Here is a 17,434-nt window from a genome sequence, read left to right as displayed (position 1 = left end):
AAGAAAAAGAACAGGTGTGTTGTCCCAGGTGTGATGTCACCCGCCTCTTCATCGCCATAGCAAATGGAGAAAACGCCACAGGGCCCAAGCGGCTCCGCAGAGACAAAACATCAGAGCACTCCAGGTGTCGTGATCTGGGGCCTGCACCGCGAAGATCAGCTTAGTCTGGTTCGCTTTGGGTTATCTGGCTTCACTGAGCCTAACACTGGTGAATAACCAGTATCGTCAAGTTGGTTATCAACTGGCTGTGTTAACTTTGGGTTTTCCAGTCCAGCTACTAGCGAGAAATTAGGAAACAGAGTTAAAGCAGCAGCAAAAAGTGATATTCAGCGAGGTGAGATGTAAACAATATAATCGCACAACTTGAATTCAAAAGGAAGCAGTTGAAACTGCAGAAAATAATATCCAGATAGTAAAAGCAAGGCTTAAGCTATAAAGTAAGTGTGAGATTGGTCATGGCCTATATGTCTTTTTAAAAACGTTTGACATTTTCAACATGGTCAGTATAGAGTGAGTGATCTATTTGTTTTGTTTTGCGATTAACTTTTATGAATATGTGATAAAGTTAAAAAAAAAACAAAAAACGTCAGACTGTTTCTGCTGCCAGAGCAGAGAGGAGATGAAGTCCAACCCGATACCAAATAATGTATTTATAATTTGCTAGGAGCTAATTAACCATTATCATCACAAAGTCGCTGTTTGTTATTCTGAGCTGCAGTGATGAATAAGAGTGTAAAAGCATCAGGAATCCTGTCGGGGATGAAAGGAAAGTGATTCTACTGATCTACAAATATATATTTGTCTTTTAAGATTTATTTAGATTTTCTAATGTATACAATCTACTTCATATACACTTCAACGAAAACCCCAAAAGACCCACAATCACAACGACAAGACAAGACAAGAAAACAAAAAAACACAAAACACACATTTACCCCACAACAGTATCTTCATATCTGGTCAACTTAAGTGAAATATAAAAGAACATAAATCTATAAATCTATCTATTATTTGTCACTTTATTCTTGACTCTTTTGTCCCTGTCGGGATCCTGTAGGAATGATCTGTGATCTGATTGGTCATTGGTTGGGCTGTTGGCAGGTTTTGATCTGATCCTCTGAACTTAACCTGCTCTGGAGCAGGTTAGCCGGGCAGCGTAGGGTACCATGGTGATCTACCTGGTTACCGTGGTGATACGCCATTAACGTGGTGACCTACCCTGGCTAAAAGTGAGCCAGCTTCATGATACAGATAACGGCCTAAACCACTCATTTCGCGTCGTGGTACCGGCCTCTGGACGCGTCCTCTGATTGATTATGTTCACATAAAGCTAGTTGATGGAAACGCACATTGACTCAGTTCATTTTCAGAAAGTTTCAGAGATTTGCTTAAAACTTGTGCAGCATTGGACATAATATAAACCGCTACTGACGTTTGGCATCTGATGTTCGTCGCTCTTGGTTGGAAGATTTCCTCAGCGGCTCAATTGATTATCTGTAAAAGTTGCGCTGACGTTTGCCTCATGCTGAACCTGATACGCTGAACCTCTTTCATTGATGTGATAAACCAAACTCCCTTTAACCTGCAGAGAGAGAGAGTCAAACCAATCCAAGTGCTTTTGCAAATGCTGCACTGTGCGAACAATAGTACTCACTAGATTATCACGTAATGTGATCACTTAGCCTGTCATGTGTCATGAGGGAAACTAATGTAAAGGAAACTAGTGTGTCTCTGATGAAATATGAGTGAATGTACAAGAACAAGTATCAATGTAAGCCTCTTGTACATCACCTCACAGGAGACCAACGTTTAATAAAATCTTTTAATTACCCTCTCCTGCCACCAGTCAATTAAAAACACGCACTGTCTTCTCTATCTAATCTATAATTTGCACGTCAGATTTAACTTTATCATATCAGCAGGCTCTCAGGTTCAGGAGTGAACGTGTTTTTAGACAGCGCCGTCTCAGTTCCTTCAGCTTCATCCTGCAAACATCCAGTTCAGGTTCCTCCTCTGAGCATCTTCATCACTAATAGATGAGTGGAGCTCTTCGGTGTGAACTCAGTGGCCTGCTTCCTTCACTCCTCATCTTCATCCTTCTTCTGTTTTGGTTGCTGTGCTGCTTGAAGAAAAGTCACATCGGATTGATTACTTTGTCCCAGTAGATTTAAGCGTCATCAGGTGTTTGTGAGGCTCCAGACTTTCTGGTCGCTGGTGGATGATTGATGACATCAGAAGTGGAAACAAATAAAACATGAGTCGAATATATCAACAAGCTGAGGCAGCGCTTCACAGTAGCGATCTGGCTTTATACAGCTAATACTGATCAGTTACAAAATGCTAATATCAGCTGCAACACGTCCTGGTGCTCGGGCACTAATACAGATACCGATAACTGCCTCAGGAAATAGTGTAGAGAGTTGAAGTGACTGTAAATGCTTCATCTGTTTTTTTGTCGAGTCATTGTGAACGTCGAACGGAAAAGTGAATTTTCTTAACTTTTTGTTGTAAGGAAATGTAAACTTTAAGGATATTAAAGCTATTTTTCTATTTTGAACTGTTTTTGGAAATATTGTGTCTTGACCCTCTGTGGACGATGTCAATCTGCCGACTTCAGCGGTGACTAAGTTTACCAGACAGTGTATTACAAACGTTGATCCACAATGGTTTTTACCCTTTTTCAACATCGTGTTGGCTATGACCCATCGGTGATTTAAAGGTCCAGTGTGGAGGATTTAGTGGCATCTAGTAGTGAATTTGCAGTTTGCAACCGTTTGAACACCGCTCGCCTCGCCCTCCCCTTCTAAGCATGTAGGAGAAACTACGGTGGCCGCGAAACTCTCGAAAAATGCGAAAGGCCCTCTCTAGAGCCGGTGTTTGGTTTCTGTTCTTGGCCACTGCAGAAACATGGCGGTGCAACATGGCGGCCCCCGTGGAAGGGGACTCATTCAGGGGCTTATTCTAAGGTAACGAAAACACAACGATTCTTATTTTCAGGCGAGTACACAATAATGAAAACATATTTATGAATATTATATTCCATTTCTGCCAATAGATCCTCCTAAATATTACACACTGGAGCTTTAAGTGTCTTTACAACTTTAAACATTTGGGAGGACCCATCGTGCTATTACCTTTTGTATTCCACAGCAAGTTAGCCTGTTAGCTTGCTAATGTTAAGCAGTTACTTTTTGTTCATGCTACTTCAACACCCGCCGAGTTGTCGGCAGCTCCCGCGCACTTAGTGCTTCGTTCGTCCAAATTATAGAAAGGAGGCCGGTAGCTAGTGTTGACCAAATTGTCAAAACTCACAGCAAGGGGTCGTGGGAGGGCTGAGCGACGGCTAACGGCGCTGCAGCAGTGCAAGTATTAACATTATCAGACGGTACCAAATATTCACGCCCATTGGAGAATACTAATGTGTTCTCACTGCAGGAAAAAAAAGCTTTAATTTCTTCTTTTAAGTAAATACTTTTTGCCACAAAGAAGACAGTAAAGGCTTACGTTATGCCCGAGCTGTGGTCAGGTTGAAACCTGTAGTTCTGAAACTTAAGTATATAAACTTTTTTGTTTTTGCATTTCAGAACATGTCTTCCCTAAAACCCAGAATGTAATACGGCACCTAAATGCACTAAATGGGTTTAGATTTAACAGATATTATTGTTGTATGCAATTTAAGCAATAAAAATGAAATCAAGTAGTTAATTTTTAAGAGACCTGTCATATTTTCTCTTTTGCATATTTACTATTGCTCTTTTAATAAAGCAAAAATATTTTCTTATCCGATTCCTCGATGGAATAATCGGTAGAATACTCGATTACTAAAATAATCGATAGCTGCAGCCCTAACTGAATCAGGACTCAGTCCTGCGTCATTGTCTGCTTTTGACTTCTAATATTAAATAATAATTAATTTAGTGTTGTCAGACTGACTCGGCCTGGTACTGTAGCATGTCTTCTCTCAGTGTGTCCCAGGCCTCGGTGTGTCCGTCACGCTCACCCTGACGTCCCAGCATCTGATGAAAAATAGATTTCTGCCGCACAGTTTCCAATCTGCCAAACCCCCCCAAAAAGATGTCTGCAGCAGGCCGAGCACCGTGTAATCCCTCTGTGGACACGACGATTACCCCCACTCCATAATCCTACCCCCCCCCTCAGCACTGCTGATTTACAGAGAGCTGTGAGCTGCAGTTTCTGTTTTTCTTGTCATTCTTTCAGTTCAGACTGGCCTGATTCCTCTCAGACAAACAGATGGCATCAATTGAATCTTTTCAATTTAATAAATCAACATTCAGCCCTAAAGATTTGGATGATATTCTGCAAATTGCAGTTGTGTGTCTGAACTCTGGAGGTTTTGGCTGCCCCGGATTAATGACATTAAGGGGGGAGGGCTGCAACGATTGATTTGATATAGTGATTTGTTTAGTGTAGAAATGTAAGAAAATAGTTCCCAGAACCAAAGTTGACCTCTTTAAATATCTTATAAGGTTAAATTTTTAATAATACCTAAAAAAAAAAAAAGAAGCAAAATCTCAGCTGGAACCAAAGACTGCGTAGAGTTTTTAGCTTGCAGAGCAGCTGTAGGGGTCGTGATGATTTATCCTCGAGGATAAATCCTACCGACTTTGGTGATCCTCTCGCGTTTCCTCTAGCGCCACCAGTAGGTCAGAGTTTTCACTTACCCAGTAAAATATCTCCACAAGTGCAACATGGATTGGCGCCAAATTTTGAACAGACGTCCGTGGTTTTTAAACGCTGTGGGCTTTTCATTTATTATTTTTCAAGTTGATTTGGAGAATGTTTCATTTAATTAGTTTATTTACATTTTCAAGTATTTCATTTGCTCTTGTTGACAGAATCACCAAATTGCCAGCGGAGTGGCTTTGCACCAGAAACAGATGTGGTTCATAGATGCTTTTTCTTCTAATATTCAATCTCTACCAAAATACCAGCTACTTGGTTTGCCCTGCTTCATTTGAATAAAACACCGACTTGGTTGTGCCGCACTGTTTTGTTGCTGCGGGCACGAAAATACCAAACGGCTGGTTGTAGCGCCAACACAAACATTGAGCCCTTAATGTTGTTGCTATATAAATGACTTCAACAATGGTTGGATGGCTGGTTTCTCATCTGCTCCTGTGTTACTTTGCTGTTATTGCAAACTCAGCACTTCCTCCGTGTTTACCTGTTGTCTTGATACATTCAGTACGATGTCCATTTCCACAGCACAAACTCCCAAACTCACCACTCGCTCAAAACACTTTCTTTGGTTATCAGTAGTACTGTTTTCACTCACTTATATCTGGTCGCTTCTACTTTGCAGGTTTTTCGATTGCTGTTAAGGTACTTAACGAAGCATATTCATGCCCTTTCCTGGTACGCCTTTAATGTGAAAAATTAGCAGGAAGTGTTGGGTGTCACTGACGGTAACTAAACCGTGCTCGACTGGTCTTTATTTTCAGTCGGATGTACAAATCTTTAGCTAGCCTCCGGTGTTGAAATGTTCCCAGTGACACCAGACATTTGACAGTCTTTACCTCCTCCATCTTCCCTTCAGACCGCTGCAGATTTATCTTGTACCACCTTTTCAAGTTTCTGTGCAACCTAAAGCCTGTTTGGACTGAACTTGTTCACACTCAACGCTTTTTATTTGTCTCACTGAAAAGTCTGAAAGTCATACATCCGTGAAGTTTTTCGGGAAACGCTGTGAAGTTCTGAAAACAGTCTGACAGTTTTTTTTTTTTTAGAAATCCTCTCCAGAGTCAGATGGATATCAGTTTCATCTCTGTGCCTCCAGTACAAAGACAAGTCCAGGACATGGTTAGCCTAGCTTAGCACAAAGACTGGAAGCAGGGGAAAACTGCTCGCTTAGCTCCATCACAAGAGGAAAAAAAAATCCACCTTCCAGCTGCTCCAAGTCTGTCTGATTTTACATGTTTTATCTTGTTTATTGAACGGGTGTAGAAATATAACCGGAAAAAGGAGACATCGTGGTTTTAGCAGCAGTTAGCGTTGGAGCTGTTTGTTGACCAACAACCGCTGGGCCAATGGATTGGTGACCAGTAGAGCGGCATCGAAAACGCTCCAGTTAGCCCAGCTCCCAGCTCTTCAGTTTTCAGTTGTAATTGGCATTTTGAACAGTGTTTGATCCACGCTGTCGACCTCTGCACACACTCTGGGTGTGGTGAGTGTTATCCTGTGCGTTGTGTATTTTCCACACAGAGCTGCTCCTCTGATAGCAGCCACAGTTTAAATAGGTGTGTGCTTTTTATTAGGCTGTACAACAGAAACTCTTGTGTCAGACTCGACAGTCTAACTGGTTAAGATGATCAGTCTGCTCTCACAGAAAGGACTGTTCTCAGATCAGATCAGACGCCAGCTATCTGTCGGCTGACTTTAATTTGATTTAATTTCTGAAGGTCGAAAATAACAGTTGAACTAAAGACCCCATTATGAATCTTAGACAACTGTGATGTTTAGAAAGTATCATCTTGTGATTATTTGGGCCACTATATTCTACATTTCTTAATGTGCTACATTTATTTGTGCAGATTTACTTCTCTCTTTGCATCTGACTGAAGCAATTTGCGTCAAAACTCTCCCCCTTTTTTCTCAGACTCGTACAAGTTATGCTAAAAGCAGCGTGGCTTGCTCTTCCCAGTGACAGTGGTAATTAAAAACAACAAAAACAGACTCTTTGTAACTTCAGGTCTTGCCTTATAATCGTCATGTTTAGACGTTTTCTTCAGTATCCGCAGTAATCAAGTGATTGTTGTCTGTTTACATGGTTACAGTGTCAATAGGAACTGCTGTAGCTGATGCAATATGACTTGTCACGATGGAAAATTGCAAAAACATAGAGATGTATCAGCTAAAACAAATCGGACTGATTAGGAACTGTAATGCCAAAACTCATTCACACAGATAGTTTCCGTGTGTTCAGAAACTGGAAACGGACGACGTTTGGGCTTTTTTGCTTCGTAAACGACTTAAGCAGTTAGTTGATAATGAAATTGTTACCAGATAATTTTCACTAAATCAAGTTCTTGTGCCTGCTCCAGAAATCTGTAGGTTATAGAAACTGTTACAGCTGAATTTGAGCTCTTTCTCTGTTGTGGTTCCAGGATGAAGAACCATGTTCAGGTTCTGTGTAGGACCCTGTTCTTACAGCCTGCCCCCCCCCCCTTTCCCTGCTGTGTAAGAGCCTCTGTGGTAAGCTGCAGTGCTGCTGTCAAACATAAACCTCTAACTGGGGAAACGTCTCGCTGGTAAAATGATCTCCCACAATTCCACAGAGGTCCCTTTTTATTGGACATCAATACGGTGCTGTGTTTAAGGTCGTCCCCCGAGGACGCTCACACTAACTGAAGGGGAAACCTGCTGCACCACAACCGCTCATCAGCATTTAGTTTGACTGCTTACTGGCTTTTCAGACTGCCAGGTGAAGCCAGAGTTTAGGTCTTTGCTGGTTCAGTTGATCTCGTCTTTTCCCACCACCCAGAAATATTCATTTACACTGATATCAAACGGAGAAAAGCACAAATTCTCAGTTTGAGAAGCTGTAACCTGCAAGAGTTACTTGATAAAGTAAGTGAAGTTTAAATTTAAAAACAGGTGACTAATCAATTAGCAGTCAATCAACTGCACTGATTGTCACCTGAGTGTTTCAGCGTTAAGTGTGTGTGTTTTTCCTGCGTTTTTTAAAGATCTGTGTGCAACATTTATGCTAACCTTTGGAGAAGTTTCCTGCTCAGGTCCAGAAATGACCTGTTTATCACTGTCATAATGTTCACATACAGTAAGTGCTTGTATAACTCCACATTTCCGTTAAATAAGATCAGTCATCATCAGGATGTTGTACACTGCGGCCTCCAGGGGCAGGCAGGACTCGAGTGGTTGGTAGAAGTAAAACAACTGCAGTGTTTGACAGGAGCCTGGTTGTTGTTTCTCAGATTTTTCCTTAGTTTGAAGGGTCCTTATTTCAGTCTAACCCTCCAGGACTGCTCAGACTGACCTTCACCTGCCTATAATCCATTTAGATACTTGCCTCAGCGTCCAAACTCTGCAGGCGGATGCCGCTTCAGACTCTGCTTATTCAGTAACAAGAGTCTGCAGTCATGCTAGCAGCTCTGTTAGGCTGGCACAGTGATGCTTTGAGCTAAACGCTAACGTCAGCATGCTAACATGCTTGCAAAAACAATGCTAACATGCAGATGTTAAGCAGGTATAATGTTTAGCGTGTTAGCCTGCTAACATTTGCTAATTAGCAGTTAATACAAAGTACAGCTGAGGCTGATGGGAGCGTCATCAGTTCTATTCAATTTTATTTATATAGCGCCAATTCACAACAGAAGTTATCTGCACTTTTCCTATAGAGCAGGTCTAGACCGTACTCTTTATAATATTATTTACAGAGACCCAACAAATCCCACCATGAGCAAGCATTTGGCCACAGTGGCAAGGAAAAACGTCCTTATTACTCCCCTCGAGTTGAAGCAAAGGCTCAGGTCGTTCTTGATTTTTAACAGACATTTATTCGGACACGAGTCTTCAACATGTCTTGTACATGTTAGTCTTACAGCCCTTTTATGTCCCAACAATGCCGTCAGAACTATGAAAGGAAATAAGTAAAACTTAAATTAACCCTCTAAATGTGGTGTTTTACACATAATAATAATAATAAACGAAAAATACATACAAAATGAATAAATAAAATTCAACACATAAGAAAATACACTTAATTGACTAATTATACATTAACACACGTTCACATACGGCAAAGCAATTAACACGATAAAATACATACCTCATTGGCCTCTCTAACTCAAGAGGAATAAACTTGGAGGGTTGCAGTTTCTTCTTCTTTAAACAAAAAGACAATATAACTTCTTAGCACTTCTTATAGGCATAACTCTTGCAGACATGTCGTGCGTACAGCACCTCGTGTGCTCTTCTGGCTCTTCTACATGTAGTGCACCGGAACAAATATCCTGATAGCAGCAATTAAATAATTCCCTAGCGGAACAAAAGGAAATAGGTTCCCCCTTTTTCTATAGTTTTAGCTGAATAATATGAAATGAATTGACACGTATTAACAAAAAATATTACTTACTTACTTATTCTAATGATTATTTTGAAGATTTTAACTATTTATTGACCTTTTAACTATAAAGTGCATATTATGAACTACAATATATGAGAGTTGCCTCTGACGGCAGCTACAGTCCTTTAAGAGGGCAGAAACCTCGGACAGAACCAGACTCAATGGTGGGCGGCCATCCGCCGCTGCCGTGTTGGGTTGTTCTGCAGGTGTTTGGTCAGAAACCAAAGTGTCGGACACGTTAACGTGTCGACCTGATGGTGGCGCTAGATGGAAAGTCAGAGGATCAGCAGAGTTATTACAGTTCATCCAGAGGGGAGCGTGAACGATGAAGCACATTTCATGACAATCCATCCAAGCAGCTGCTGAGACGTCTCAGTGTGGACCAAAGTGCTGGACGGACAGACATTGCCAGAGGCTGTTATGGCTAAAAACACAGAATTACTAGCGTTATTATCAAGAGAGAAGAAACCATGAGACGGGTGTGGAAGCGAAGAAGGAACTGTGGTATTTTTAGGTCTTACATCAGCTTCTGTACTTATTTGGAGCTATTTTCAGTCATCAAAGGGTATTCTTTGATGATCAGTGAAAAGTAGTATTTTTGTTTGGGCCTTATATTTTCAGAGATTTTCTTGCAGCTTGTGTCAGTCAGTTGTATTACATTATTTAGTGCAAAATAACCTGGTTCATGAAACATACATGATATGAATATGATAGTCTTTGACGTGGTGACCCGTGTGCTGCCTGACTGCGAGCTGGCTGATGGATCCGAATGTATTTCTGATCGCGTTGTAGTCAGAACGGTCGGTCTGAAGCTGCACAGGCCAGATTACAGAGTGGAGTTACTGCAGCGGCTCCACGTGGCACCGACGCACTGCCACCGAGACATATTTGGCTTTTGCTGTGAAAGAGCTGAGCTGAAGGAAGTCCGCCTGAACAGCACAAAACGTTCCTGACTGTGTTCTCCTTCAGAGCAACTTTTACTGAGGATTAACTTTAGTTTAGTTTCCACTGTGGTGACTGTCTCATCCTAATTTATATTTACTAATGATGACGGGAGAGGATCGTTCTCTCATGGATTACATCGAGTGCGAATTCATCTTTTAAAAGCTTCTACTGAGAAACAAACTGCGAAGCTGAGAGAAAAGGGAAGCACTGCCAAGAATGAGCTCATTTCCACAATCAGCGTGTTTGTGCACTTAAAAATGCACACAATCATCTTCCTTCAGTAAAGCTTATTTCTGATGCTGATGTGTTTCGGTGGTATGGATGTGCCACTGGACAAAGACTCCAGACGGGGGGGGCGGGGGAGTATCACTGTAACAGCTGATTGGCTGGATGACAGGAAACATCATTTCATTTGGCGATCGCTCACGTAATTCCACCTTAAGTCCGACCGAACCGTAGCCTCTGGAAGTCCAAATTAGTCCGTTTCCACAGCTCAACAGTTGAGTTTTTGTGAAATTCAGACACATTTGCGCTGGTTGCATGTAAACGTACTGCGTGACTGGTCTGTGTTGTTGAACTCATCATTTATTATTATTATTAATATTATTATTTCTTTATTTTGTTTAATATAACCTTTATTTCACCAGGACCGTCTCTTTACATCAGGATATCTCTTTTTTTTTTTTTGACAATGACGACGACACATTTACATTCACAGCGAACGTGTTAGTGTGACTAATTTACAGTCATTTAAAAACTAACTTAAAGATCCACTTAACCTCCAGTGGTTTAACTTCTCACCTTGCTGCAGTGATGTACAGGTGTACTCCAGGACACCGTGACATCACTTCTGGGCGTGGTTACCGGTGAAACGAAGCACCGGTAATCAGAAGTGAAACAGAGAGACGCTGCCGACGAGCCTGCTGTTAAGTCACTTGAACAGAAAAGCAAATGAAACCTAATTAATAACTTACCTGTTCCCTTTGATAAGTGCAGGTAAACCTCTCTGCAGTCTAGAAACACTTAAGGATCGACACGCTGGTTTGAGTAACATGTCTGGGATGTACAGTACGCTCAGTGGCCACTTTATTAGGTACACCTGTTCAACTGAGAGACGTGTTTTTAATGTTCTGCCCCTCTCATGTGTAAATAAGGTGGACAAACAAAGAAAGAAAGAAAGGAAGGCAGAGTTTGGACGCACAAAGACGAGAGACTTTAATCTTCAATATAAGCGGTCCGTTACACCACCTCAGCTATCTAGATGGCTTTGGATCGGACAGGTGGACCTAAATATTCTGTGCACTTTTATATACAAGGTGCTCTTTTGTTGTGCAGATAGTACAGGAAGCGTGCTGATAAAAGTGTATGCTACTATTGGTTTTTATATTGCGTATTGTTTTTGAATGCTTTTCTTTGCCTGCAGTATGTAAAGCACTTTGAGTTGCCTCTGTGTTTTGAAATGCACTATATAAATAAAGCTGGCTTGCCTTGCTTATTGACTGCCGGAGGAGCGTGCGGTCACAGAGCTGCGGTCTGACGGCTGATGGCTGATCAGATTCAAAGGCCAGCGAGGAGCTGTCAAAGTGCTGGTCTGATGAATTATGGGAAAACATCTGTGCTGGCCGGGCCGGCGGTCAGCTGCCACGCCGAGCCAAAGAAAGCCTCGGTTATTTTAGATCGCCGCTCTCTGTAAGCCCTCCTCCAAAAATAAAATAGCATGTTGGATGTGACCACTGGGCTGGAGGCTGTTTATAATATAGGCTTCACATAGACTGACTGTAGTCTCGCTGCAGGGACAGGCTCATAATATCAATCAAACTATCAATCAATCAGAATTAATTGTCCTGCGAAGGCAAACTCGATGTGTTCGGTTCACTTTGACACTGAATGTTGCTGAGTATATTATGATCGCATATCAGTGGGATATACTTTTCCTACCCGACTCTCTTAAAGTCGTATTGTCCCGATGTTAATCCAGATCCAGATATAATGGCGTCCTGGTTGTTTGCAGTGAAAGTCATTCACTGTTTCCCATCTCAGATATTTCCCGTCCGTCCATTGTTTTAAGTCTTACAGGTTCAGTTTTATTGCATTACAGGTCACTTCTTAATACTTCTACAGTATCTTACTGTCCTGCCTCATGGCTTAAAATCTCTCTCAAGGTTTAGCATCTACTCATCCAAAATATATTCATCTTCGTCTCGGACTGCTTCTGACGATTATTTTCATTATTTAATTATCTGACAGATTATATAGTAAAAGAATGCCCATGGCCGCTTCAGTTGGTCCAAGGTGACGTCTTCAGATGCCTCGTTTTGTCCGACCAACCGTCCAAAAGCCAAAAATATTCAGTTTACGATGATATAAAATGGAGAAAAGCAGCAGATCCTCTCTTTGGAGAAGCCGCAAACAGAGTATGTTAAGTATTTTTTCCCTTATTTTTGCTTGAAAAGTGACTGAAACGATTAATCAAAATAGTTGCTGATTATTTTTCTATCGATCAACTAACCGTTTCAGCTCTACGCACGACCAGAAGATTTGTGATCGATGAGCGTCTGTGTCAACACAATCTCCAGGACTGCTGTGGAGTATGAAATACTGATTTTATTTTATTTATTTTTAATGTGAGGTGTAATGACAAAAAAATATTTAATTCTTCTAAACAAATTCCCTAACTGGCAATAAATGTAAAAAATTAGATGTACAGTAATGTTTTGAACGATCATCAGTTGTTATTTTAGATTAAATCTGGGTGAGGTTTGGTTCTCGTCAGAATAGACTGCAAACAAGATCTCAAGTCCTACTGGCTCCGCGACTAGACTGCTCTTCACATGTTAATGTAGTAAGAAGTAAGACATGTAGCCTCTTATTTAGTCCTAAAATCTTTATCACTACAACAAATGAACACCTTGAGATTATTTCAACCTTTTCTCTGATATAAATAAACCTGTTTTCAAGAATTCTTTAGAAATACGTGTCACGTCTCATGAAACCGACACTGATTTCTAGGAAATATGTGAAGCCAGATACGTTAACGGACACGTGGTTTATGTTGCCCCTCCCTCCTTGTTTGCAACCTGAGTGGTGTTTTTATAAAGCTCAGGTTTGCGTATCGTGCTGATCGGGGCCGTCTGTAGTTGGTGAAGACACGGGGGTCGAGCCCTGTTAGCTACTGTAGTTGTTGTTGTTGTTGTGTCTGCTCTCGACGCCACGCGACGACTTAACCTGACGCGTGTTAGAGCAGCTGAGACTGGTCTTTACTGGCCCACCAACGCTGAGGGTCGCTGTGGATCGTCCGCTCAGGACGCTGCCTGTCCGCTCTGTTAGCGCTCAGATGCACGATTGATGGTCTAACAACAATGTGCCGCCCCTGATATCTGTTACCAAAATGTCTGAAATCTCCGGGGATTCAGTCTGTAACTCGCAGCGAAGCAGGAAGTTACTTCTGAACTACGTATTTTTCAGCGTGGAAGCTACAATTCGATTGCAGAATTGGCAAAATTTAACATTAAATTACAAATAAACATGCTTCTTATTACATTTAATTAATTTATTTATTTTTACAGTAAAAACCACATTTCCTTCCTGAAAGCACAGTTTGACATCGCATCGCTGCTGTCTCTTGTCATGTCCAAACCTCCTGTGTCCAGCATGTCAAATGTCACTGAGACAAAGAAAAACAGTCTGGCTTTAGGTTAATATTATGTTTTTGACATTATCTAAAAGCATTTTAAACACTTTATAAATAAATATATATACATTATATTATATTATATTAATATAAACTTTTACTAATTAATAATCTATTGTTTTTTTTTTTCTCCATATCATAGTTTATTTCTTACAATTTGTAGACTAGAAGTGTCACGGCCCAGCTTTTACCTGAAGTCACACACCTGAAGTCACACACCTGAAGTCACACACCTGAAGTCACACACCTGAAGTCACACACCTGAAGTCACACACCTGAAGTCACACACCTGAAGTCACACACCTGAAGTCACACACCTGAATCACACCTGAAGTCACACACATGTTAATTTGACCGGGTTCACAATCACATTACACGCATGTTATTTTATTTGACAAAACATGACTATTTTCAGCAAATGCCACCTTGAATGTCATTGAACATCCCTTGAATTTAATTTGTTGGGTTTGACTGAAAGGTGTGTCTGGTTCTCTGTCGTCTCAGATATCCAGGAATTTTACGAAGTGACCTTATTGGACAGTCAGAGATGGGTGGAGTCTCCCAAGGTGGCGGACCCCATGGCGCCCGTCAACCTGTGGGACTTCTCCAGCCTTCAAAGCACAACGGTGGCCTCGGACACTCTGCCCAGCCTTAGCACCAGCATCGAGGTAAGATCCGACCACAGAATCGCACGAGAACTTCACCTGGAGCGCAGATCTCAAGGTGAAATCGGCTAACGCGGGAAGTGACTGAAGCGGCTTGCTTTAAAGTTTCCATCTGGTTAAAAATGTTGAGTTTCTTTAGCAACGAGAACAGAACGGCCCTCAGTAAAAAACAGAGAATATTAAAAATAGATCACACCTTTCAGAAGCATTACAGGGTGACGACTGAAGGCGCTTTGATGCAAACTGCTTCGGTCTCCTGTGTGGAGGAGACCGGGACGGACTGAGCCGTTTGTTTGGTTCAGATATTTTATCCTGGAACCTTTTTTTTTTTTTTTTATTTATTTTTTAATCCGAAACCGTGTTTTAGTGTCGTGAGAGGCGGAGACGAGCCTCCGTCCCTCCGCTCGCTGCTTTTTTAACGATCACCAGTCACATCAGAAGCGTCGAGATATAAAAACACGAAAGGCCGACCCGCTGCGTCATCTCTCTGCTTGTGTTTCCGTTGGTTTTCTGGCTGATCGTGTTTGTTGTTGTTTGATGCTGGCTGTGCTTTTTCCCACTCAGATGCATTTTTTTTATGTTTCGTTGGCATGGAGAGGATGCGTTGAGCTGGGATTGAAACATGTGGCCGGGTTATATGGGCGGACGGGGAAGCTTGTTTTCAGTAACGCTTGTAGATCACACAGTCAGAACGGGCAGAACTCAATTCCAAGTCAGGTAATCCAGCAAAACAACAAAAAAACACAGCTGATCTGAACGCAGCTGACGACAAAACCGGTTCAAGTACAGTTTTACTGCATATTTGAGGTGGTCGCTGCCGCCCGCCTCCACTGTTTGGCGACAGATGATGCAGGAGCTAATGTTACTATCTGAGTTTAACTTAAACAAACAGATTAACGAAGAGAAACTGTTTTGGAGCAACGTCGGTATCACAGTTTGTTCGTCCCGTCTGGGCCAATAAACAACGTTTAGGTAGATAAATCTGCCATGTTCACTGTGCTAAGTATATCTCTATTTAAAGCTACAACCTGCTTTATTTGACGGCGCGATGAGGTTAGAATAGGTAGGTAGGAGTGATTGGCTGAAATTCTGGGCCGATACCGACGTTTTGTTTTTGTTGTTATTTATTCCCCCCTTTGTGCCGGGGAAACAAACAAATCTGCTTTTTATATATATATATATATATAAAGAAAGAAAGAAAGAAAGAAAGAAAGATAGCGTGATGAAGGGCTGAATGAGTTTAAAACGGTTCAATCAAACAACCTTTAATCTCCTTTTCACATGAAAAAGATTATTTTTTTTTTGGAAAATAACTGCTTCAAAAGCCTTTTTAGCTGCTATACAACTAAATACAAGTAACCAACACAAAATCACCCCAGATAAACACCGGCCATCGGTGAACGTCCTCCTCTCTGCCGATGGCGGCGTCAACCTGCCGTGTACGGTACCGGTCTAGAATTGAAACGCTCAACCGATTGTTCAATCGATAAATAAAAATTCACTGGCTACAGATTCAGTTTTGGTTCCACATGTGAATGTTTGGTGGTTTTCTTCGTTGTCTAAAATAACAAACTGAATAAATTTGGCGTTTTGGACAAAACGAGACATTTGATGACATTTTTCACATTTTTTTTTTTAATCAGTTCAAGAATCTAATCGACTATTTGATAATGAAAAACGTCGTTAGTTGCAGCCTTGTCCCTGCGGCAGACGCAGCAGCTCTCCCGGCTGCCTGAAAGCACGAAACATCTGAATATGTTTCAAAATGAGGTGCGAAGCTGAAAAATCTACGTTTGTGTTGTGGTGAGTTTTTTTTTTTTTTATTTTTTGTGTCAAAATCAACACGTTGTCGTAAAGACATTATTTATGTAATTGATCTCCACCCCTCATCGGTACGCACACTGGGAGATGAAGTAGAGACAGGAAGTGATGAGCAGCGGTGGAAGAAGTATTCAGATCTTTTTTTACTAAAGCAAAACTGCTAAAATATTAGAATCAAAGTATACTTAAAGTACCAAAAGTAAAAGTACTCATTATGCAGAACCATTTCAGAATAATATATGTTATATTATTGGTGCATTAATGTGTTCATCACTTTAATGTTGCAGCTGGTGAAGGTGGAGCTACTTTAAATCACTTTATATACTGCCGGGCAGCTTAATCTCTAATAATGCATCACAATTTATCAGGTGATTTTATATTTTGTGTTATTAATGTGAATCCGCAAAGTAACTAAAGCTGTCAGATAAATGTAGTGAAGTTTAAAAAGATGTAGTGGAGTAGAAATAGAAAGTAGCATAAAGTGGAAATACTCAAGTAAAGTACAAGTACCTTTTTTTAAAACTGTACTTCAGAGGCTTCCCCGGCCCGCGGCCTGAGGGTCGGGAGCCTCTGCTATCCAGACGGGACCCGAAAACGCAGAAATCTGAAAATCAACGCACAGCTGCACTCGTTCCCACGGGAGAGAAGCCCTGATTTTAGCCGATGGCTCCGGTCGGTGGTCGATCGGCTGTAATTAATCAACATTAGTTCGCCACAGAATGAAGCTGTTTGCTTTTCTGCCGAGTAAGCAGCTGTAATTTCTGTTTGCGATGAGTCAGAAATCTCCTCAGAGGCAGGATGTTTCTGTTGTAAACCCTACAGGACTCCTCCGACCCGCCACATCTACACAGGGCTGTCCACATACTTTTGACCATGTGTTTATGTCTCGGTGGGGTGATTACATGAGAGGAACGGTGGTTTAGTAAAAGTAAAGATGATCAGTATCCCGGTTTGAGACGATAGGATCAAACAAAGCGATCTGTTTGTCTGTGTTCAGCAGGAGAGGATCTTACTGTCATTTCTCTCTAATCCCATGTTTTCATAACAGTTTATGGGATTAACCCGAAAGTGGAAAATAATCCACAAAATGTCATTTTATGTCCTGGTATGAAAGTGATTTGTGAAGCTAACGTTGGTGGAGGAAACGGCGGTACGCAGCCGGTGCGTGAAACTGGATATATGCTGAATTATTATCAAACTAGACTTACT

General features: G+C 41.3%; 1 protein-coding gene across 23 annotated transcripts in view; it reads left to right on the top strand.

Annotated features, from left to right (window-relative positions):
• The window catches only part of dlg1b (discs large MAGUK scaffold protein 1b), a 127,303-nt gene that overhangs the window by 7,669 nt on the left and 102,200 nt on the right, over nt 1-17,434 (top strand). For all 23 annotated transcript variants that reach the window (XM_044219719.1, XM_044219716.1, XM_044219715.1 and 20 more), the window contains exon 3: nt 14,244-14,407. In XM_044219719.1, the coding sequence (XP_044075654.1) occupies nt 14,244-14,407 (164 nt within the window). The remainder of the gene's footprint in view (nt 1-14,243; nt 14,408-17,434) is intronic.

Source organism: Siniperca chuatsi, linkage group LG13, assembly GCF_020085105.1.
Source record: "Siniperca chuatsi isolate FFG_IHB_CAS linkage group LG13, ASM2008510v1, whole genome shotgun sequence".
NCBI classification, from domain to species: Eukaryota; Metazoa; Chordata; class Actinopteri; order Centrarchiformes; family Sinipercidae; genus Siniperca; species Siniperca chuatsi.
The sequence above is the reverse complement of the archived record's forward strand: the minus strand, read 5'-3'. Positions and strand labels throughout refer to the sequence as shown.